Source organism: Ciconia boyciana, chromosome 2 (genome assembly GCF_034638445.1).
Source record: "Ciconia boyciana chromosome 2, ASM3463844v1, whole genome shotgun sequence".
In the NCBI taxonomy this organism is placed as follows: Eukaryota; Metazoa; Chordata; class Aves; order Ciconiiformes; family Ciconiidae; genus Ciconia; species Ciconia boyciana.
In genome coordinates, this window is record NC_132935.1 from 28,642,949 (window position 1) to 28,666,874 (window position 23,926).

Sequence of the window (23,926 nt, forward strand, 5' to 3'; positions counted from 1 at the left end):
CAGTTTCAAGTCACACATGTGCCAAAGGCACTTCGTTCTGTAACAGAGCTGTGACCTGGCCCGCTGTCAGGTCATGCATCTCTCGGTTTGTTTCACACTTCAATATCCTCATCCTGCCTAATGTCTACAGGCATTTCTTCACCTCTGTAGCCAGGGAGCACACAACAGCCCTTATGGCTCTTCAGGCTTGTGCAAAGCCCAGACATCTTCAGACTTTCTGTGGCTGATAATTAGTCTTTCCCCTATCAACACCAACTTTTGTTTTTCTTCGCTGACACAGAAATGCAATCTGATACTGATGTATCTTCCCCCGTTGTTATCCAAAGAACTGTCATTCTTCAAAAAACCCAAGAATCTTGTATTTTCTTGATTCCTAAACAAGAGCTAATACTACTCCCAAGTGCTGTATTGCCCCAGCTTTTGCCCCTGACAGACCCTTCCCCAGCTCTGCAGGTGGGCTGTTCTCCAGGGTCTCTTGTCCCTGCAGCCTGCCAGGCTGCCGGTATGCACTGCAGTGCAGCCTGCACCTCCACAGCTACGTCTTCCAAGGGCTTCCAGTGTTATCCATACCCCAGTCCCTTTCACCGCAGAGATGCCAGTTGACAAACCAGATGCCAAACAGCCTACTCCTTATATTTTGTTATGTAATGACAAGATACTGATCCTGGATGCCAAGACCATCTTTAAGAAAGTAAAAGTGTTTATTGTTCGACTGCATAGTTGAGCATCTGTGAACAACGTAAAAAATAAGTGTTTACTCTTATAACAAGAAAGTGTTTGGGTAAAGAATTGCTCATAACTGCAGTGAGAAAGAGTCCCACCTGGCGTAACCAGAAATTTTTCCTTCCATAAATGCTTATATTGTTGTGTTATAGAAAACACAAATAAGAGTTAGAGTCTCATTGCTCTCCTGGGAAACCAACTTGTGAGATGTAAGGCAGGGCAAATTTCATTCACAATACTATTTTTAATCTTTAAAACCAAACAACTATAGTATTTGCCAAGGATCATACGTTTATTTATTTAAATACTTCAGCAGCTATGACTTGCTTTAGATATTTGACAATATCTTACATATATTATTTGTAAGGAGTGAAAAATCAACAAACACATTAACATTTCTGAGATTCCAATGTCCATAGAGAATTTCAGTAACATTATTCACATTTATAAGCTTGCATCTGACCACTACTTTCCTTCTGTCTAGAAAGAAAGAAAATGAAGGCTTGTGTGTCATGCCCAGAAAGTTAATGGATTCATGTAAAAATAGATTTTGGAAAAAAAACAGACAAAGAAAGAGGCTTCTCAGCTCAGAATTCTCTATGGAAATGGTCTTAGTCTGTAGCCTTTATTACACTACCTGTAGTGCCTGCTATATTTTACCATGTGAGATATCACCTCAGGTGTCTTAAATCACTTCAGAACTTTGGTCCTGCAAGGAAAAACTTCAGAGGGTGGTATGATGCTGTCTTGGTGTGACACACAGCTCAGCACCAAGCATGATTTTGAACTCTTGGAGACAAAGACTGTCATGTTTAGTTTGGTACCAACTTGTAGGGTTTGTACTCCCTTTGTGCCTTGATAGGGTCTGGGACCACAGCTCTGTTGTTAACCAGTGCTTTCTAAGAGATGGGGCGAAAACGCAATTTTTCCGTACAATCGTAGAGCAGGATCAAAACAGTGCTATACTGTAACAGAGGCATGTGTTGTGTCTGTGAAGAGTACATGGGGATGTTCTGAGCTGGGCAAACTAAACTAAGAAACTCTAGGTCTTCTTTCCTCTTCTTGTTTTATGATTGTGATACTTAAGTGATTTTAGTGCTCGAAAGCTGTGGCTTCCAAAAAGCAAAACATGCATCTCCAATATCTTCATGTTCACCTTAATTTAGTGCATTTTTATTGTTCATACTTTCTATCAAAAGAAAACCCCACTGAAAGGAAACTGCCATAGCAGATGGCATTGAAATGCAAATGGAAGGTTTCACAGGAGCCCTGTCAGCAAACACTGTTGGAGGTGCACGAAATTACAGTCTTGCAAATGACCTTACAATGTGGGGAGGGAATGAAGAGAGGTTTAAGCAGCAATGATTGCCTTCTCTATTCCATTGCTCTTTCTCTGGGCAGACATCAATAAAAGACAATAATGCTAGAAGCTACAGGGACTTGTATAACGTTAAATTACCATAATTGGGGTTAATTGAATAGGAATGACGAAACTCAAATTAGAAACAATGTACGTTATATTCAAATATAATTACAGAAAGGAAGTATGACTTGCTAACAAGGATAACAAATGGTACTACATATCAACAAAGCATATTAGAGCTGGAGCAGCTGATTTTATGGTCTAGGTTGCAAGGCTGATGGCTTTTTTTTAATGACCGTTATTGTGTCTTCCATTTCGGAAGCCTAAAAATTAGGACTAGTTGCACATTCCATATGCCACACTGAAAAACTTAATGTTCAAGAGAACAATCTTAGTTCTTAACTGCCCTTTGCTTTCATGGCACCCACTGTGAGTGCACTTGACCGGGGCATGGGCCTGTGCTGGATATTGTGCAACAGGCACCACCCATGTGACGTGAAGACTTGGCAGCCGGTGCTGGAGGCTCTCTGCGTGCTCACTAGGAGACCTCCAGGTTACCTTGCCAGCAGGAACTGGTGAGGCATGAAGGGTTGGGCAGGGCCTCAAGGGATTTTGTAAACATCAGTAGTGTTTAATTTCTCCTTGTCAATTCCTTAAATAAGTTCCACTGTGGAAAAAATTAGTATGATTCACAGGGTCCCACCTTTGATACTTCTAGGCAAGCAATGGACACTATGAAAAGGGGGTTTTCCCTGAATATAGTCTAGCTGGAACATGACTCAGTCCCTGACAGTGCTCCACGGCAGGTTGTTCCACCGGAAAGCAAAAGTACTTCAGTTACAATGGTACTATTTGTTTGTTGAAAATACCTCTTCTGCAAAACAGTAATGAATGTGGGATATCATCAAATGAGAATTTCTAACAGAATTTAAATGACCGAAAACTTTGGTTTTCTCCTTTTGGTACAATATGTATGCCGGGAATTATGCATTAGAATAGTTTACCACTAGTACTACATTGACTCAAAGCCTGTCTACCAGTTTGAATATATTTTTTTTACTTTGGTTAATAATTTAGTTATATTTTTAGAAGTACACTGTGGCTTCTACTTCCCAGCTCAGGTTTTGAATCTTGCAAATATCTGGTCTGTCTTTTGTTATATTTATCAATTTATTTCTTAGGATTGTGACTAGACCTAATACTTTTAATTAAAATTTTGCAATTAATGTAATATTTAGCACTTATCTACTAATAAATGTTTGTTCATACAGTGCTTTATGGTTTCAAAGTGTTACATGATAACTCGCTATTAACGAACAGATTTAAAAAAAAAAATCTTGTAAAACAGAGTGGTTTATAAAACAAGCACAAATTAACAGACATCAAACTGACACATAGTACAGTGGTTAGTGCTTTAGTATAACTGAACACATGGGGAGAACTTCAGATGATAAAAATTGCTCCAGATGATAGAAAAATGTCAAGGTGCAATTCTTAATGTCAAGGCAACTCTATTTACTCTTAGCTGCTGTAGGTTCCATGTCTATGTCCAGGTCTGACAGAGCACAGTAGAAGAGCATCTGAATGTATTTTGTTGTTGTAGCTGTAATACATAGCAAAAATGTGTGAGACAAAGTTATATATCTTAGACAAATATATGGATTTTGAGGATTTGAAAGCACTACACAGATGTTAGGAAAATCTTAAAACACCTTAATCAATTGGATTAAGCACATGTTATAAATAGCTAAAGGCAAAAGGAGCTCAATAGTTAAACAGAAAGTCGTTTAATCAAACTTTCATCAGCATTTTCACTGAATTGCCGATTGATAGCCAAGTTCAAACTGAATAAAAATATTAAAGTTTTGCTTTTCAAGATTGCCTGAATTTGAGGAGTGGAAACTACCTTCAAGCCTTCAATTCATTATTTCATAATTTATGAAAATTCATGGACTTCTCTGACTCAGATGTTCCACTCCTTGGGCAGAAAGTGAAGCAATGGTGTCCTGGTATTTCTGCCTTCCAGGGTATCAAACTGCATGCATTTAGTCTTCACAATCTTACATGGCTTTTATTGAGCCAACATCTTGAAACGGCTCAACACCACAAATATTAGATGACCATATATATCCATATATTGGACTGTTTTGTACAGGTATGCATAGTTTTGTTTTCAGGACCACGTGATGAAGCAAATGATCTCAGACATGCCGTACACAGCACAGTAAAACTTCGTAAGGAAAAAGGATTCTAGGAAAAATTATTCTTTCTGTCTTCTGACCAAGCATTCAAGATTTTGGCACACTGACTAGGACAAGATGATGCTGCTTACCAGAGAGCCACTGTAGACATTTAGGTCGTTTTTCAACAGGCAGATAGACTCCCAAATAATATGCAGGAATGCCTGAGAGGGCAATACCGATGCCAATAAGGGAATTGATTGTGTCACTGTAGAGAGGAACTATGACCAGGAAAAAGGAACATAAACAGTATACTATAGGGAAGAAGAGGTTAAGCTGTGGAGACAAAAAAAAAAATTCCAACATTTATTGGAAGATGCAGCAAATATTATATTGTCAGGCTTTGCAGATTAAAATTAGAGAAGTCAATAATAAAAATATAACTATTGACTATATGACTACTATGTACTGAATCTTTTGACTGCCTACAGTCAGTACAATTCGCTAACTTCTGTGTATGCTGCTGAGAGCCTCTTATCTGGTACACACCTGAATATCTGACCATTTTGTTGTTTTCAGGCCTGCACAAGCTCAGTTCCTTTCCACATTAGCAAGAGATCAATCTTTGAAAGCAGTACTTTAAGACTGAGCAGCAATGGCTAGTTTTCCCTCTAACTTCAATTGCAAATTTTTAATTGTAAGTTTGATTGGGAACTAACTCAGCTAGACTTTCAGTTACCGTGTTGATGCTACAGAACTAACGGACTGATGTACAACCATTTTGCCTGGGCATTTAACAAATATCATACCACAAATAAGAAAAGTTGCAATAACATCGTTATGGATTTATTTTTCACTAAAATATTTTTCACTGGCTGTAGTAATGAGCCTTCTCAAGAGTCCAGGAACCTTTGAATACTAGCTGAAACCCCTGAGAGTTTACTGGTATAAATATATCTTTTTCCTTATAGAGATTAAAAATGTAAGTTGATGAAAACCAACTGCTACATTTCAGAAAAGGAAAAAGTGTATGCAGAGCTGTGACGTTGACTAGGCTGGTAAATGCTGATAGGAATTAAACAGTCATTATCTATAATCTGACTGTAATCCTTGCTTTAGTAGAGTCAATAGCAAAACTGCCAATAAGGCAAGATTTAATCTTTATTTTCCACATATTTTGGGGGAGAGTTTGGAAATGAAGTATGAACATGCTTCAGGAAAGTTTGGTCTGCTCTGGAAGACTGGAAGGTTTTCTAGCAGTAGGTGCTTAGGATATTTTACTCCTTTGTTTGAACCATGTTTTTTATAATCAGGACGTTACACTTAAATGGGAAAAAAAATGTGTTGGTAAAAATGGTGCAGGAGGTTAGGAAGAGTGAATGACAAGGAAGAAATATTTAGAGAGGGTGTTAATTTGGATTTCTCATAATTTTTACTGCATCACTGCAGAGCCGAAATGCAGGTCATGAAGCCACAGAGGGCAGGGAAACAGGATCCAGCCTGTGGTTTTGTGTGCCTGGGGGAAGCTGTGGGTTTCCATCACTGCTTCCTGGACAATCACTGGATTAAAACTAGAAATAAGTTTTAGGCGCGCTTTGTTTCTGTGCTGTCTCCCTCTCTTAACTGATAGCCAGATGTTCTTCTGCAATCAGTCATTAAACTTGCATTTCACTGTCTATGCAGTGGGAAGGAACACTCAAAATATATTTGATTATTTAAGCTTTTGATCTTCTGCATGGGCAGAATTTTGGGTATTTATGGCCTTTGAAGGGATTTTGCTTTGTTAAGTCATGTAAGTTTGATCAGAGTGTTAACCTCTCTGGAGCCCCCATCACTAGCTCTACTGAGGTCCATTGCGAACAACACAAAAGGGAGTTGTTCCAGGATGGGCTAAGAACCCCAGGCATTTATTTATTCCTTATTTATTTTGAATTAAAGATAGTTATAAGGTTGAATCAAAGGAGAAAGAAATGGTAAATATAATTTCAACCTCACAGCAAAAGTACCAGAACAGATGTTCTTGTGGAAACTCAAATGGGTTTTGCTTCATTTGAGTTTCCTTCATTTCTTATCTTGTATGTTGAAAGGATTTCTATGGCTGATAAATAGTCTATAACATAACTGGTAATGTTATGGTTATGATATTAAGGATTACATAAACATGTGCATTAGCTGGCTTTTAGGGCTTGTTTCCTCTCTTGTTTACTTACTTTAATAGGTCGTGGTCTGTGTGGCTGAGTATATCTCAAATATATCAGTCCTGCAATAGACAGACCCACAAAAAGCCAGTAGTTGAAGCAGTAGTAATTAATGAGGAGGAAAACATCTTCCACAAGGAGATAAAGCAAAGTCATTAAGCCCTAGAGATAATAAAAACAAAGACTTTATAATGTGAAAATAAAGACGTCTTATAAAATAAAGAGGTAGTAAAGTTATAAAATGGCCTGTTTCCAACATATTTGTCTGGAGTTAGGAGATCAGGTCCTTGCAAGAAGGATGTACTTAAAACTCTGAGAAATCTGCAAATATGCTGTGTGAAACATGCTGGTATCTCTTCCTTAAATATAGCAGTAAGATCACCACATCTGGCTGAAGGGGTGTCGGGTTTGTAAAGTTATGTTCCTCTCTTAGGTGGAAACCCTCCTAAGAAGGCCAGATAAGGAGCCCCAGACTCTGCTGCACTATGGAGAAGGCTGCTAAGAAGTTTTCTGTAGACAGCGGCTTACTCTGCTCTGCTTGGCTTCAGCTGGAAAGCAAACTTTTGATTTGCTTTCACTGTTGGAGGCTCTGACAGTCCACTCATACATTGCCATTAGAGTAAATTCTGTGGTATGCAGGTATGCTATACTGCCTGCATGGAAAGACCTAAAATACCAGGGATTTAATGTCTGCTTTAACAGATGAGCAGAAAAAAATTCCACTGTGAAAAACGTGAATGGTGGTGTATTAAGGGAGTATAGCTCATCTTACTGGTACAAACAGAATCCCTCTGAGTATTCATAATGAGATTATAACTTTTTAGTAAATTATTTGATGTCAAACAGGACCGGTATGATAATCTATTCATAAACCATATGTAACACAGAGCAATGGAAGACACCAAATAAAATACATGTTCAAATAGACAGCAGTGAAATGGTTTTGAATTATTCCACCTTCATTGTTTGTGCATATCCTCCCCCTTATTTTAATCTGTTAGACTTATGGATTATTTATTAAAATCATTTGCACTAATTCTATACCTTATGGTTCCTCAATTTTGTGTCACAAGATTCATTTGTATAGTGACAGCAGGAAAAAGTCAATATGGCTATAGGCATCCAATGGTAGGAACTTAATTTTAAGTGCTTTGTCACTCCTGTTATAAGTAGAGTCCTAGAAAATCAGCCTATGGCAGGGTCTGAGAGATGTTCCTACCATATTCTTCTCTAGTGACACTCTGAAAACTCACATAAAGACTTAAACAACTCCTGTCTCTACTGTTACATATTTAGCCATTATCTGTTTTCTAAGTAATGCTGTTGTACTCACTCCTCACTAATCCTGTTCAGAGAGCATATGAATGTGAATCAAGCCATTCTCTTTCCGCTGAAAAAAACCCCACCAGACAAAACAACAGCACCACCACCTCTCTCAATGAGTTTTAGAAACTGTGGGCATTTGAGGAAGATGTCTCCAGTGCAGGAGAAAGCCCGGGAGAAACAGTGGGCAGAGGCGAGGTATTATGCTCCCTGGGTCCAAACCGCTGGCTGCCCAGGGCAGGCACAGGGCTGGGCTGTCACTTACATTGAAGAGGAGAGCAGGGACTGGTGTGAAACACTTTATATGAATCAAGCTCAGACTGTCAGGGAGGTGTCCTTCCCTGGCTCCAACATAAAAAAGCCTGAAAAAAAGAGTAAGAAAACTCAACCAGACAGTGAGCCAAGGAATAGCTTGTTGCTTCCTGACAAAGGCAGCATTAATTCTTTTATTACTCTATTGTAAACGCTGCTCTCTTCTCAAGTGGCTTTAGTTTATCAATTGGTGCTGATCATGAGAAGACACGTCAGATTGTAACAATCCTTCCATCATAAATGAACAACTTGACATGGCAAAAATTAACTGTGTTACTTACTTTTACAATGCAGTAGTAAAGAATGCAGATTATAATAATAAATGATTCCTTTTCAATTATTTAAAGTAAATCTTATATTTCATACCTAGATGCTGCAATTATTGACGAGTTTAAGCCACTATAGCACGACATGGCCACTGCTATAGGAATTATCCACTTAGCGTAACTAAGGGTTTCAGTGCCAAACGTCTGCAACAGAAAAAGAAAATAAGTGAGGCCTCTTACGTTAAGCATATGGACAATCCTGAGAAACTCTCATGAAAACACACCAGCTCAAATATAGTGTCATAGCCCATGCTTTCTTATGACACCTGATAATGACTTGGAAAATTAGAATTTGGAAAAACTGATCAGTATCAAAATAAAAATGGCAGATACATTAAAAAAAGATTTAAAAAAAATTCTAAGCCTAGATCAAGTCAATGAGATAACAGAAGAAGATGTATTGCCTTTAATGTATTCTGACAAATCCTGACTGTAGTAATCCATGAGTTATAATTGTACTTTTGTATAAAATATTGATAAGGTTTTAAAAAGGTTTTCACTGCACATTTTTGTGTTGAAAATATTGCTGTGATCCTGCAGCATTAAACATCACACACTGTGCATTAGAATGATAGCAAAAAACCCTGGTTCTTAAACCACCCTGACTTTCCATAACTCACTCTCTGTCTGGCCCTGGCAAAAGCATCTTCTACAATGAAGTACTGTTAGGAGCAGGATTTACAGAGTATATAAGAGGATTTTACAAGAGCAGATTTACTGGATACATTCTTTATATGCACCTTCTAATATACTGGTACTCTTATTTGAAAACAAAGTTTAAAAGAAAGCAACAACCTTCAGCATGGAAATATTTCAATTATTTTGCCAAGAAGTATGCTACCTGAGATTCTTCTGCGGTGTCATCCATACAGTAACTTTTGGTTTAGTTATTTTATACAACTTACCACAGCCACTGCATCACTTGTGAGGAGAGCTGACATATCCAACACTACATAGTATGCTATATTAGTTAGCAAGTAAATAATAGTCACAATAGGCATTGAAATTGCAATAGAAAGAGGTAGATTCCTGCAAAAGGAAAATGGCAAAATTATTTCATGTTCTTTGAGTGAGGAATATTTAAATAGAAAATTGTTCCCAAATTCAAACATTTGTGAACAGATACCTCCATCACTTTTTCTAATCCATCATTTTGTAATCATGGGGTTACAAAATAACATGTAGAACAATTCCATGAACAGCTTAGTTGGCTGCTTGTGGGTCTGTCACAAATTTTAGAGAAAAAACATACGTTTATACCTGTAACTTTTATAGACTGTCTTTTCTATGAAGCAATTTAAGAGAGCACTTAAGCAATGAGATTTAAATACACACTTAAGTGTTTTCGTGATCATAGCATTTTTTTCCTGACTCATAACCTACGTATATGTCCCAAGACAAGGTGGACTCAGTCTGAGTAGGTGAGGCACACCACTCCAACAGAGTGGACATCCCTACAGAGGGGAGGAGGAGATGATATTTCCAGTGCTACTGTGGACTTTTTTATTTTTTACTTAACCTTTCATCTTTAGTTAAATTAAACATTTTTCCTATAAACAGTAATGCTGAAGATGACATGATAAAACAGTCATAAACCTGAAACAGTCTTACTTTACTGGTGGAAAATAAAATAACTGTTCTATCTGACTGAAAAGAAATAGAGAATTTTAGAGAGCTAGGTGGACCCACACTTTTCACTGCTTTCAGCAGGGATTTGTTCTCCTCCTTTAAAAATTCTGGCCTAAAGTGGAAGGTTTAAAATACACATATGCAGACAAGTGATTTATTACTGTGATATAATTGGTGAGAGAGAGGACAATAATCAGGAAGAGTTTGCATACTTACTACTTCTCTGGAAAAGAAGAAGGTCTTTGCAGAGAAAATAGTTTGACCAGTTTCCAATCAGAAACAAATACAGTGGCTTGTCCTGCCATCACATGTCTTACCATGACACTTCAGCAATTCAAAGGAAAAGCACCCGTTTACCTCTCAGGGTTCTGCATTTCCTCAGTGACATAGTTGAGTGTGTCCCATCCCGAGTAGGAGAAGAGGGCAGAATACAGAGCCAGCGCAATCATCCCTGGGCTTGTTGCTGAGCCCTCGAACGGAGCTCTCAGGTTTTCAGTTTCTCCTGTACAAATGGCAGGTACCAATTGCCTGTTACATTTCGAGGATTACGATGTAGAAGGACATTACACTAAAAGTCTCAGCTAACCAAAAGGCAATAAAACCCCACTGCATCCAGTTTCATTACTATTTCTAAAAGTGCCTAGCTTATATTTTCACTTGACAAACAGGAAAGTTTCAGTCAGACGTTCAGACAGCTACATTTGTACAGGGAGACAGCAGAAGACGTTTTCCCGTGTTTGTTATTTGGATGTGAATTGTGTAATTCTACCAGAATTCACAGCATCCTTGTCTCCTGGCATGGCTGTCTAGCCTACCAAAGGAGGGAGCTGTACTGAGGTCATGCTATGCCCTGTCAGCCAGGCAGAAGCAGCTGGGAAACCCAATTTCAGTTCCTGAATCTGTCTCATATTTCTTCCTCATATCTGTGTTTTCGTTTTCACCAGATGAATTAGTCGCCCGTGCAGGGGGAACTCCTGGAGGCATAGTTCTCAGTGGGATGCTCTGCCCCACAAAGGTGTTCCCCAAAATTAAGAGAGGAGACTTGAAAAATCTTTCCTTTCAAAATTCTCCTCTAGTTTAGCTCAATCAGTTGAGACGACAACCTGCAGAATGCTGCAAAACAGATAAAATATTAATGAAACTGTGTGAGCCTTCACTGTGATTCTGGAAAGGGGAAGAAAGGCCTTACTGAGTTTGCAGAAGGAAAGTCAACTATCTAATATAAATGGAAGTGGGTTTAAGTATTAAGGAAGACAGCAACACACTGAAACCTCTATTAGGGAAGAAAGTAAGGTCTTTGTTATAAGATGAAACAACTTTACCCTGTGGTTAAACTAAGGAGTTTATAGATACCACAAAAGCAATTCAGTCTTTCAAGAGCAGTAACTACCAGGAGACTGTTTGAACTGAGGAAGGTGAAGCTATGAGACGTACACACACTTTGGAGGAGAAAATGGTTGGAAGGAAAAAAAAGAAAAATCCAAAAGGACCAAGAAAAGCTTTTTTTACTAAAGACAGCTCATATTCAAAATCAGATACATTCACAGTGTTTTAAAACAAGAGGCATATCTGAGCACATCAGAAGGAATACAGAAGGGCTAAAACGTCGTAACCGTTCTTTTCATTAAAACAGCTGCTGGGTTTAAAAGAGTGCATTGACCCGATCACAGCTCCAGAAGTCTACATAATTCCTCCTCTCAGTCCCTTTTGTATTTAAGTGCTCGGTTCTGCTTAAACAAAACAGAGACGAGACCTTTACTACCATTAAAAGCCCTCAGCATTTTGCATTCCTAACAATAATGTTTCCTCTCCGCCTTTACCCTCCCTGACCCCATGGAGCGACGCAAAGGACCCGGCACGGGTTATGTGGATGCATGAGCAGAGGGAATGGCCCCTGGGCCAAACCGCATGGTGGCAGCTGCACGCCAGTGAGCGGGCTGGGAGTTTTGAAGGAGTCAATTTGAAAGCACGGGTAAATTTGTGACTACAGGGACAGGGCAAAGCTGCTATAGGAATGACAGCACGGAATGACACCTTTGTAAAACTGCAGCAGCTTTATGAGGGGAACTACTCCTTCATGTAACTGTGGCCCTTAAGCAATACTTTTCCTCTGCATTTTCACATTCCTGCCCTTATGACTGGGTTTGTTTGCTCAGGTTTCTTTAGACTTGAACAAACCAGTGACAACTGACGTGCATGGATAATGGCTAAACAAAAAAGCTCTCTTAAAGTCTGGTGTAGCTTTACAGTGTAACAGCTGATGCATTAGAACTGCAGCCAAGGAAAGGAGGAGGCCAGCAAACACAGAAAAGCAAGCACACTCATTAGGTTTTATAAGCTAGTTTCAGCAGGAGAAGAAGACAATTCCTAGACTGAAGAGGGAAAACCATCTTTATTTTAACTGAATAAAGATACAATAGCTATTTAGGAGTTTCATGGGAAAGAAAAATGAAGGAACCTTAGTAACTAAGCAACAAAGCTAGAGTTGGAAGAGACTTCACTGTACTGGAGACCCAAATTAATAAAATCAGATCTACTGCTGTATGCGAAGATCAGAGGTAGCACCAGAATAAACTAGTCTCCAGCTTTTCAGTGTATTCAGTTCAGTCCAGTTACTGCTGATACAGGGTGTCTCATCTGTCCTGTGATGTCTTACGGTACCACAGTGATTCATAGGACCGCAGTATTACAGGCTTTTCCCTTGTTTCTAGAATCAAGCACGCCCTCTCACCAATGAAGGAAAGGACGAGTTCCTTCCTCCCCGATCCTCTCCCCTCGCAGGGCGCTGCCGCAGCTCTCTGCCACAGGCAGGGCAGAGAGAGCGGGGGGTGAGGAGCGATGCGTAGGACACATCCGGCAATTTCTGCTGTGCTGTCCTGTCACAGGACAAGCAGCAATGCTGGCCTTTAACAAGCATGAGTCTGAGACACTGAGGCTGACTTTAAACTAGTTAGCACTAAACTGATGTTAATTCAGCTGCTATTTGCTATTCAGCCTGAGCAATGTGTGTGGTGGTTCTTGTATTTGCAAGAATTATTCTTCTACCCTTAGTGTGGCAAACCAATGTGTTGGTTTGCCACACTAAGGGTAGAAGAATAATTAAGCCCCCATTGCTTAACAAGCCATAAAATTCCTCTAATCTTCCTATGGCAGACCGTTTTTTCCAGAATAAATAACACTTCATATGTAAGTCTTAAGGAGTCTGATCTTCCTGCACAGATTTTGAAACTCATATATGGTTCATTTTTAAGAATTTAAGTAAATGAAAAAATATTCTTACCTTTACCAATTTTGTAAAGGCCAACAGATATCACCAAGATAAGAGCCATAACTTTCGCATATGTGAAAACATCTTGTACACGGGTTCCCCACTTCACATTAACACAATTAATAAATGTTAAGGAACCTGTAGAGAAAAAGAATATGAGGGGAGCACTGATATTTTATATCACATAAAGCGCATTTCAAATACATCCTTCCAGATACCACCCCTCTTTCAAGAAATAAAACAGAATCAAATTTCACCATTTTAGGACCACCTACATTTATTAAAATGAATTAAATACCTGATTTAAAAGTTACACAACAGTTTTTTGGAGGATACTGTTTTCACGACAGTAGATAAAACAAAATACATCAGATTTTGAATTTTAGGACTAACTTCTGCTCCTTTTAAATGATCTTTAAATTTTATTCAAGCTAGCAGAGTTGCTCACATGCAGAACATGACATTTCTCTAAATATTTTATTTGCGCTGAAGTTTTTCCTGAAGTTCTCCCTGCCAATTTGAGCTCTGGTCTATGTACAGAGTAAGCACAGCTTCTGCACCAAAAAGTTTGGATGTGGTTGACAAGTTACTGAACTGAGCCAGGCCACCGTGCTGTTACTCTATGCCCATGGCTTAGTAGCTGTGCCATTCACTCTTTGACCCCAAGTCTGAAGATCACAGAAGTACTTACAGAGTTCTCTCAAACCTCAATTTTGACAGAATCTAATAGAAATAACAAAGTAGTGTGGTTGCAGAGTTGGTGGGATCAATTAATTCTCCTTTCCTCCTTCTGCCATATTCTTTGCATTCAGTTTTGTTGCAGAAGTTAGACCCCGATGAGCAGATGAAGCGCTGTGATGAGCGCTGCTGCTCGGCTGGCAGCAGGTCCAGCCAGGGTGCCCACCTCCTCTTGCTCTAGCACACACACACGTGGCATTACAGGCAACTTATCTCTCTTGCAACTCTGTAATTCAAAACAGTGGTAGACGAGGAAAGGAAAGGGTATGCATTGGTACCAGGTATGAAGCCCAGCTGCTGGAGAGGACAGCAGGCCAAATGTGGCATGGGCAGTCCAGAGTGCTCTCAAGCATGGATCAGAATGGGTTATTTCTTCTCTAGCAGTCTTGTTGGTCTTTCCTTCTGCTTCTTTGTCCTGCCTATAATCTACACTTCAGTTTTGAAAGGAAAAAAAAGGGTTTTGTAACACTTAAAATGAAAACCATTTAGAAACCTTTCTATATAGTAAGGAAATTAGCATCCAACCACAGATGCTCACAGAACTTCTTGCCTTCATTATCATGAGCTACTCTGCATATTTGACAGTGTCCTGTCAGCTGTCAAGGTAATAATCACAGACATATTTACAGAAGCGGGACCTGATTTGCCCCCCACTATTTCCTATTAATATACCAATGTTGTGCAATGGGGACAGAATTTTGGTTTTATTCTGGTATTAAAAAAACCCAAAAGTTTATATAATGATTGTTCATGCCTAGTGTCAGGTTTGAATATAATTTTAAACCTGTCTGTAAATAATGACTTCTGTAAACCTTGCTCTAGTAGATGTGGCATATACATTGAAATAAGATTTTATGCTCTATAGTTTAAAAAATCTCCTTAGTAGAACTTAACCATATACGTCTTTCTTAAAAGTACAGTAGTATATACCAGTAACTGTTAGAATTATATGTCTATGTCTTGAAAATTATAAAGTAAGTGTTGACTAAAGTTTTTAATACTGAACATTTAGAAGTTATTTGTGATGCTATATAGTGCTATTTGAAACACTGCAAAGGATATGTTTACCGCATGTGTATATGACACATAACATGTATCATGTGCTGCAGACTGTAATTAAATTCAAGGCAATGGGATCTTGCCATGGAATTCCCATTAAATTCTAGTAAATATATATATTTAAATAAGTTCTCTCCACTATGTTGGTGAAGTGCCAATTAAGTCCATGCTCCTGAGCTTTCTCAAAATTGTTCAAGCTAGGAATAAATTTGCTCTCTGACACTGCTAAATTGCATATCACAGTTGATATAATACATTGTAATTTTCCCTGCAGTCTGGGCATTTATTCAAAATGGTAAGCCTCGTCAGTGGTGAGGCAACTAATTTGCTGTATGAGAAAGCAGCAGCTGGAAGCCACACCTGGGGCATTGGCTCAGAAATCAGAGGTGCTAGAGCACACAGCTAATTGATATGAAGACTACAGCAAGAATAACTAAGAAAATGAAGGCTTAAAGACACATCAGCATTTAAAGACTGCTTCTCTTAAGTGTGAGGATTTCATGAGGTGCACCTAGAACACCGGGAAAAGAGATTTTGATCTAATAAATAACTACTTTCCTGTGCAAGTGGAGAATTTCAGCTCAAGTCTTTTGGAACAGGGTTAGATGCCTTTTAGACTGCTGAGTGGTCATGATGGTCTCAAGTTCTACCATGCAGCATTTTTCAGAAGTGAACTTCCTCTGCACTACAGTGGCAAGAGCCAGGGCTACAGAGAAAATATCTTCTCAGAATTGTCAGTATATATAATAGTATCTTAAGTTTAAATTATGTATCCTTTCGGAAGCTTTTGTTGAGTTGTACAATTTAAGCCGTTTTTAAAAGATCATGCTATAGCACAGCCTAAAAGGAATGCATACTCCATCTTGACAAATCCGTGTTTATAAGGAAAAGAATCTGAGTGCAGTTCATCTACTGGAGGATAGATTTGTAATGCTTATCCCTATGGTTACCTAAGACAGTCACGACAAAGTCAACTCTGCAGAGTGTCTGATTACACTACACAATTTTTCTAGAGACAAAACTCGTATTAGGCATTAGGCACTCGTATTTTTAATTCCATATAAATGTTAAGATTTTTGTTCATATTTTGTATTTGCAAGAAATAGGGGAGAGGGGACATGGACCAAATGAGGGCTGCAAATTATGTTGATGATCCATAGAGATATATGTATCTTTAATCAGCAGTCATAGTTTCCCCCAGCCAAATTGCTGTAGTTCTTTCCTCTCTAATAATCCTGGCCCCAAATAAAATTGATCTGAATAGAAGATTATTAGTTCCTAAGAACATGTTTTAGAGAGGCAGTAATTATTTTCACAGAAGGTGAAGGAATAGAAATTCAGAAAAATCCTCTGGGCACCTACAATTATAGTTCTTAACTTCTAGGAATCATAACTTTACTTACAAATACAAGCAGCTGCAATCAACCTGACTGCATCATACGGCGGCTCACAATGAGGAAAAATTGGTTGAACAATATAGTTAGCAAATGTGATTGCTATCACTGCCTGGGTTGTTGGTTCAATAATTAGCAATGAAGACCACAGTCTGATGAAGGCCACAAAGGCACCAAATGCTTCCAGGATATAGGCATAACTGGCTCCAGATTTAACGATGGATGTTCCCAATTCAGCATAACACAAAGCTCCAAACAGTGAAAACATCCCACCAAGTGCCCAGATGACTAGAGAGAGTCCATAGGAAGCACTGTACATTAAAACACCTCTGGGTGATACAAATATCCCAGAGCCAATCATGTTCCCTACAATTAAAGAAACTCCATTTAGTAACGTGATTTCTTTTTTCATCTGCATTTTTTCACTTGTGTCTGCCATACTGTCCATTTCAGCTTTTCCATTCTTAGTTTTGGATTTTTTATTGCAGCATATTCGCCAGGGGGCTGGCATCCTCAACTATCATTACCTGAAAACAAGAGGAGAGAACATCTTTTGTAACGCACATGGCATCAGAGACACAGATAAGATAATTAGCATGCAAGGCATAAATGGTACAAAGAGCAATTATTTTGCCTGTTTTTATCTTGCAGTCCAGGAACCACATACTAGTGGATTTTCTTAACTTTCACTGTTCCATATCTTTGTAATAGATAAATGTGAGGCCACTGTCTTTAGTTATAGATACTGAATCTTTCACGAACTCCAAGTTCACTTTTATTATTTACCTTGAATTGTAATTCTATGTTATGTTATTGAAGTTATCTTAGGAAAGAAAGAGACACTGTACCCCTGGAAACATGTTCTAATACAGCTGGAATGTCCCACACAGGTATACCTCTCCCTAAATTTTGCTCTCATCCCAGGAAGAACTTTACTTCATTATTATTATTTTCATCAAATCACATCCATCTGAAAATTATCTGCTGAGGAACACAAGAGAAAAGTGAGAAAAAGATACTCAAGAATGCCAGCATCAGGAGGTTAATGTTAATATGAGGATAAAGGAAAGAGCTTTAGCTGTTCTAGAGATGAGGTTGTTGCTGCAGTGAACAATGCAGCTTGTTTAGTTATTAACCTCACTTGACTTCTGGGCAGAAGCCACTAGCATGCATAGGGATTGAGTTTTGAACACCCTGTTCCTGGAACGCTTTTGTATAAGGGAGTCTAACAAAACACAACTGTAAAAGTTTCCCACTCTGGTGCTCGCAGGGCAGGATCCAAGTACGCTGGGAGCTGGGAAAAATGACGTAACTGCATAGTTGTGCTGATAAATCAGCCTTGTGCACAGTCGCACCCCTCCGGGGCTGAGATCTTCAGGGATGGGGAAGGGAAATGTAACAGCCGGGACTGCAGTGACTGTCTCAATTCTTTGGTCCTGCTGACTCATAACAATGCTTACTTAGAACGATGACTTTTTTTGGTGCCTGTCTCAAAAGAAATTTATTTCTCCTTCCCTTCCCCCCTCCACACACACTCTAAAACACTTCCAAAGAAAACTTCCTCAAAATCCTATGAGCTAAAGCCAAGTTCTCCGAGTAGAACAAAGCTCCTACACGTGACACTGGCCAAAAACATTTGATCACACATTTACGTTGTTAAAACGTGGGTCAGTGGCCAGTTTAAAACAAACAACCTGCCCTCCCCAAACTCCCCGAAAGGTTTGCTTTCCTTTGTAAAGTATGTCTGTTTTAGCAGCCCTGAATAATTTATAATTATATGTGTTCTTTTCCAGCTTTTTTTGGTGCAACTCAGTTTCCTAGTTGATCAAATATCTAATGAGGCCTGATGAGGATTAAAGATTAAAAGATGTCAAATTCTCTTTAAAGATTAAATGCTTTTCTCATCCCAATGGCACTTTCTCTAAATGCAGGAGCACTGTGGGAACACTGGAATGAAGTTAATTATTAATTCTTGCCATAGGTGTTCAAGCGTGACTGCTGAATCTTTTGCTGACCTCCTCTTCACACATGGGTGACTCCTCTTACTTCTCTTTGTCCCTCTAAGAGTAAAAAAAGTCACCTTGGTGTGAGAGGAGGAATTTCAGGCATCCAATACACCAGTCATGTATCTTCCTTAAAATTCCTGATAAACATTCCCAGCTTCCTACCACTAACACATTTTTTTCCTACCACTAACACAATCATTCAGAGCGCTGTCTCTGAGCCAAAATGCACAAATGTTTAGGTGGGTCCAGCTCAAAGGGAGTGAGAATTTAAAATGCAGCTGTTCCCGAGGTGATGTGAATGGGGAACCAGGCAAGTAGTGATCAAAAACAATGGCTATCAGTTTTCCTGAAATGAAGTCTCACTGGTAAATGAGATAAAGTTATTTTCCTGTAAAGTAAGATACATAATGCAATTGGTGGGTTGTCACTAGTACAGGTAATTTGTGAACGTGATATCAAAACTGAACTTTGATGTCTTAGTGCGGATGACCTGGTAGCTAAAGGGAATTTGAGCATTTAAACTGGCAATGCTACTTGAGTCTAGTAGAACTTTTACAATCCGTAGCTTTCATGAGAGCACAAAGGTAAAGATTAAATTATTGTCTTAAGTAACACCATGTTTTGCACATTTTTTTTCTTCTCTCTTGTGCGAACAAAAGATTATTTCAGATCTCTAAAAATGTGTAACCAGAGCTGTGTAGGGAAATATTTCTTTCATAAATAAGTGATTGTGGATGAAACAATTTTGAAAGAAAAACAATTAGAAGAAGAACAGTTCAAACTTCTGTACTTTGAGAGATGTCACATTAGCAAAACTTTTAACCAGACCCTGAATTAAGTCCACGAATAGGCACAGCCTGAGAATCAAAGGATAAGAGATTCAGTTTCCATAACCAAGATGTGTAACTTCACTGTAGTTAAGTTACCGCAATTTATATCAGCTGAAAATCTGCAAGGGAATAGCAATTTGACAACAAAACAGCTTCTGCCTGTCCTGTCCCCCCCCTCCCCAAGCCAAAAGCAATATTCCCACTAGCTTTGACAGTGCACTGATTTCATTCAGTGGAGTCACAATGTTGAAGTTGTTTTGATTTCTTTATTCAGGACTATTCCTTAAATAAACAAGGTTTGATTGAGGCAGGATTCATGGTAGTTCTTAGCAAAGTCTTCATGATACTAAGAAAATTAGTGGAATACAGGAAATAGTCTCCTGTACAGATCTTCCTGTATAATAGCAAAAGGAGAAGAATTTTTTGTCAAATGTGTAAAGAATTTACTGCTGTTACAAGCCAGGCAGTGATGAAAACAATTTGAGGATATGCCCAATGTCTGTTGCTGTGGTCTAACCCTTTCCCTCATTTATAGCTTCTGGTCTTTTGTTCCTACTGAACCTGGCCCATAGTACTGCCCTACTGTCATCACTGTCACTTCATCCTTATCCTACCATCTCCCCTTTCTGGGACCATCACTGCTGCTTCTGCCTCAAACTGGTGTGACAAAAAGCTTAAGCTAAGAAGCCTAACTGTTCAAGCATGACTCTGTTCTCTGGTACTTGGGCCTCTCTGTAGGTCACATTTTGAGGGTGCACATAATCCAAGCGAGAGGCAGTACTAAGGTCTGGGAGGGCTTACATGCTGGGGACAACCATCAGAGCTGTAACAAGCTGACTTCTTATGGGGGGGTGGCCCTTTTTGGTTGGAAAATCCTGTATTATAATAGGTAACAAATCCTTATGGTGAATCCTATAGCAGAGAGGAATTCAGAGTGGCTTCCTAAGAACGGAAAGATTTAGTTTATGCAGTAATTAAAACAGGGAGGTTCTTTGCATTCTGGCATTCTGCTTTATCATGGGTGAGTATTTAAAGGCTAACCCTACTGCAATAATAAAACTTTATGGCATCAAAAATATAAGTACAGGTATTTTAGTAGCTCTTGTGTATGAAGTCTGAAGAGCAAGACATAAAAGCTTCCTGACATGAAGGAAGGTCCCTGCTCTCTTGGTCCCCATGGACTGTGACAAGCAGAAAGAGCTATTGCTCTCTGGAAGTCAGACATTCAGACAGGCATCAACATGCCGATGTGCCTCAGAGGCTGCAGCAGGCTAAATGAAACAGCTGCAAACACTTGCCTGTGCCTTGTGTCAGCAGGTGATCTCTGCTACAGAACTTCAGAACCCTGTTTTCATGCAGGTCCTGCTCTTCCTTAGGGGGGCTCTCAACAAATGAAGGAAAATTTTCCTCTCAGAGAAACAGCAGAATGCCTTGAGAGCAGAGACAGGCATAATGGCCCTAAATCTTTTGCAATCTCATGTTTACCTCCCAGCTGTATGCACAAAGAGCAACAGAAAGGAACTTGTAAACTACACCTGAGAAGTTGAGGAAAACAATAACACCATATACAGGTAATTCTCAATAGCTTATTTTTTAGTCAAGCCACTGCCAGAAGTCATACAGAAAAGTGAAAGAAGAAGGGATGGCTTGATAGTAGTTGAAAACCAAAGTTGAAATCACAGACAGTTCTTCCATAAATTAGTGCAGGACTGGTGTGGCAGGGCAGGATTTTCTCAGATACTTCCCACCCTTCAGGGATCTAGAGCCTCATGAGTGATTGCCTCCTTCTTGAGGAGGTAATTAACCTTTGCCAAATCATTAAGCAAGGCTTGGTCAGGGGTTATGGAAGGGTGACATCTTATGAACTGCTCCATAGCTTTCCAGAGGGACCGAGCTGCCTCTATTTGTTAGGACATTTTGAAATTCTCAGATGTTAATTCAAGAAATACTAGTAAATAAATCAGAGGATCTCTCTCAGAGACCAAATATTGTTCCCTTCAGCAGATTCCTTTGGAAACAGGGCATTTAGAATGTCATCTCCTATCAAAGATGCTGGAACATGCTGGACATCAAATTTACTCCTTAATATTATTTCAGATAATTTAATGGCCTTTTCTTTAGGTGATTGTTGTCTATTGCCACATAATTTCCTAATAATGAAAGTCTGCTATGCTATCAATGAACATAGCAAAGTCAAACCAGGCAATGAAATTGATAAAACCCCAATATTTTCTAGTTTCAGTTAGAAATTAATGACATTAATTATGATATTTAAAAACAAGATCTAGCATATTTTAATTATGTTTGTATTAGAAATCAATATATGTGTAGAAAGCCACTTTAAAAGTCATGAGCAATCTCTTATTTTCTCCAAGTACACTCTGGGTAATTTTTTCCTGCATGTAGCAGATTGACCGAAAATAAAAAAAACCCCAACCATATACATTTGTATTAATAGCTTTTGGAACATGAAATCAGATGAGCCAGCAGTTTTCAACATGACCAAAAATGTGTAGATCAAACTTCAAAACACCGTTGCTAAGCATGAGCATCAACAAGTCTTCAAGGGAGTATTCCTGGCAGATTATACTGTTGAACATTTTCCAGTGTGAGGAAACAAACAAGATTATGCATTATGGAGGAAAAGCATAAAATAAAACACTCTTTGCAATAATAATAAAAAACCAAACAACAACAACAACAAATCCTCTTTGATCTCCTCTGAAGAAAACATATCCCACTCAGTAGGAAACAAGCAGATTTCCTTTGGGTTTTTAAATTTTATGTTTATAAAAATACTCAGTGAATTAATGTTTCACATGCTCCAATCACATTACTGTAGTCAGAGGCTGGTTTTCCCGTACGAGGGACTTGCTCCACCCCCAGTACTCCATTCCCACCCCAAAGCAAATCACAGAGGATATTTGAGAGAGAAGCTACTGTAGTCCAAACCTAAGAAAGGTATTAAAAAGAGAAGGTAGCAGCTTACCAGAGGGTAGGTGAAACTCTTGCTTCCTTTAGCAGAAAGGCTACTGTAACTGTATAGTGACCCTCTAGCTGCTGCTCTAAATAAGGACACATCTGTTTCACCAGGATGGGTAAGTTAACACTAATATGAATAGCCTCTTCTCTCACTCTTGGTTTAGCCTTGCCTTTAGCTGCTATTTTTATTACAGTAGCATGAACACTAAAATCAATGAGAGCTTTCAAGAAAGATTCCAGACTCCCCTGGAATGTGGTTTCTCCATACAACTTCAACTGAGGTCATTAGCAGGCAGAAGCAGGCAGCTTAAATAAGCTGTTCTCTATTCCTTAGAAAGTTGGGATAGAAATAAGACAAAAGGAAGGTTGGAAAAAAAATTTAAAAATCCTTCATCCACGTGTCACTGAAACCAAGAACAACACTTTCCCAGATGTTAAAGTGAAACAAATGCAGTCTAATTCCTTCTTGTTAATTTAGAAAGCCACGATGAGGCTTTTTACTAACACTGTACATGAATATGATGTTTATTCTTGTGGCATAACTTGCCAAAACAGAAAGATTTTCAGAGTGGGGAGACTAGCAAAGAATGGTAGCTAACTGAAAATCATAGGTATTATTTCATTTCAAACAACCTAATGTTTTTATGTTTACTTTTGTTTATATATTTTATTTTAAATTTAATCTACTCATTGTTAAATATTTATCAACTCAGTTATTTTTCTTAACCAGAGAATTATACATCTGTGGCTTTTCTAATAATTTATGACATGATGCATGATACACAAAACAGGCTGATCTGGTGTTAAGATCTTATTTTAATTAAATAAGCTTTGAAAAAATATCTAAGATAAAAAATAAGCAAAGAAAGAAATTACTTACCCAATGTATTCAGCTTTGTCTTCTGAAACAGTATGTTGCCCTGTCTATGAAGTACTTTTGGAAAGCCACTATGGTATACAGCACAATATCTACCAAAACAAGTAAACATCCAGAAAATAAAGTCTTCTGGGCAGAGCAGAAAGTTAATGAATGCAAGAGCACTAACTTGGAATTTTTGTTTTCCATGAACGACAAGGCAAAAATTTGTAGTCGTGTCAAAGGGCGTCTGGAAGGAGCTGATCCAGCAGGTCAAGAGTCTTAAGTCATTGGACTGAGTTCAGGCACCAGATAACAGGACTTCATCAAAATGGGCTACTAATCCACACAAGAAAGTGAAATAATTGAATTCGAACACGGATATCCCTCCGATCAAGCTCAGTAATCCAACTGGAAAACAAGCAGGAGAGTTGCATCATGTTACATACCCACAGTGACCCAAAGGAATAATAAAAACAACCCAAATCTTTCTATCATAATTCAGTGCTCCTCCTAGTTCTTCCTTTTAAAGTAACATCTTGTAAAAACATGCTTTCTGTGATAGATTTCTGTTCAATATTTCCATCAATGACATTGACAGTGAGATCGAGTACACCATCAGCAAGTTTGCAGGTGACACCAAGCTGAGTGGTGCAGTTGACACACCAGAAGGACGGGATGTCATCCAGACAGACCTGGACAAGCTGGAGAAGTGGGCCTGTGTGAACCTCATGAGGTT

At 38.7% G+C, this 23,926-nt stretch overlaps 1 protein-coding gene across 3 annotated transcripts; it reads right to left on the reverse strand.

Moving 5' to 3' along the window:
• Positions 1-1,016: 1,016 nt before the first annotated feature.
• On the reverse strand, positions 1,017-23,630 carry LOC140646873 (Y+L amino acid transporter 2-like). Of its 3 annotated transcripts, none has more exons than XM_072851208.1 (10): positions 23,212-23,630; positions 16,523-17,040; positions 13,335-13,460; positions 10,412-10,556; positions 9,331-9,454; positions 8,466-8,569; positions 8,053-8,149; positions 6,477-6,626; positions 4,419-4,602; positions 1,017-3,689 (listed from the first exon to the last, which is right to left on the reverse strand). In XM_072851208.1, exons 2-10 carry the CDS (start codon positions 17,022-17,024, stop codon positions 3,598-3,600), a joined length of 1,524 nt encoding a protein of 507 aa, XP_072707309.1. In that variant the 5' UTR covers positions 17,025-17,040; positions 23,212-23,630; the 3' UTR covers positions 1,017-3,597. The 3 variants fall into 3 exon arrangements, with proteins under 3 accessions (XP_072707309.1, XP_072707310.1, XP_072707311.1); XM_072851209.1 differs by lacking the exon at positions 23,212-23,630 and adding an exon at positions 22,339-22,451; XM_072851210.1 differs by lacking the exon at positions 6,477-6,626 and having other exon boundaries at positions 4,419-4,547.
• Between the last annotated feature and the right edge of the window lie 296 nt (positions 23,631-23,926).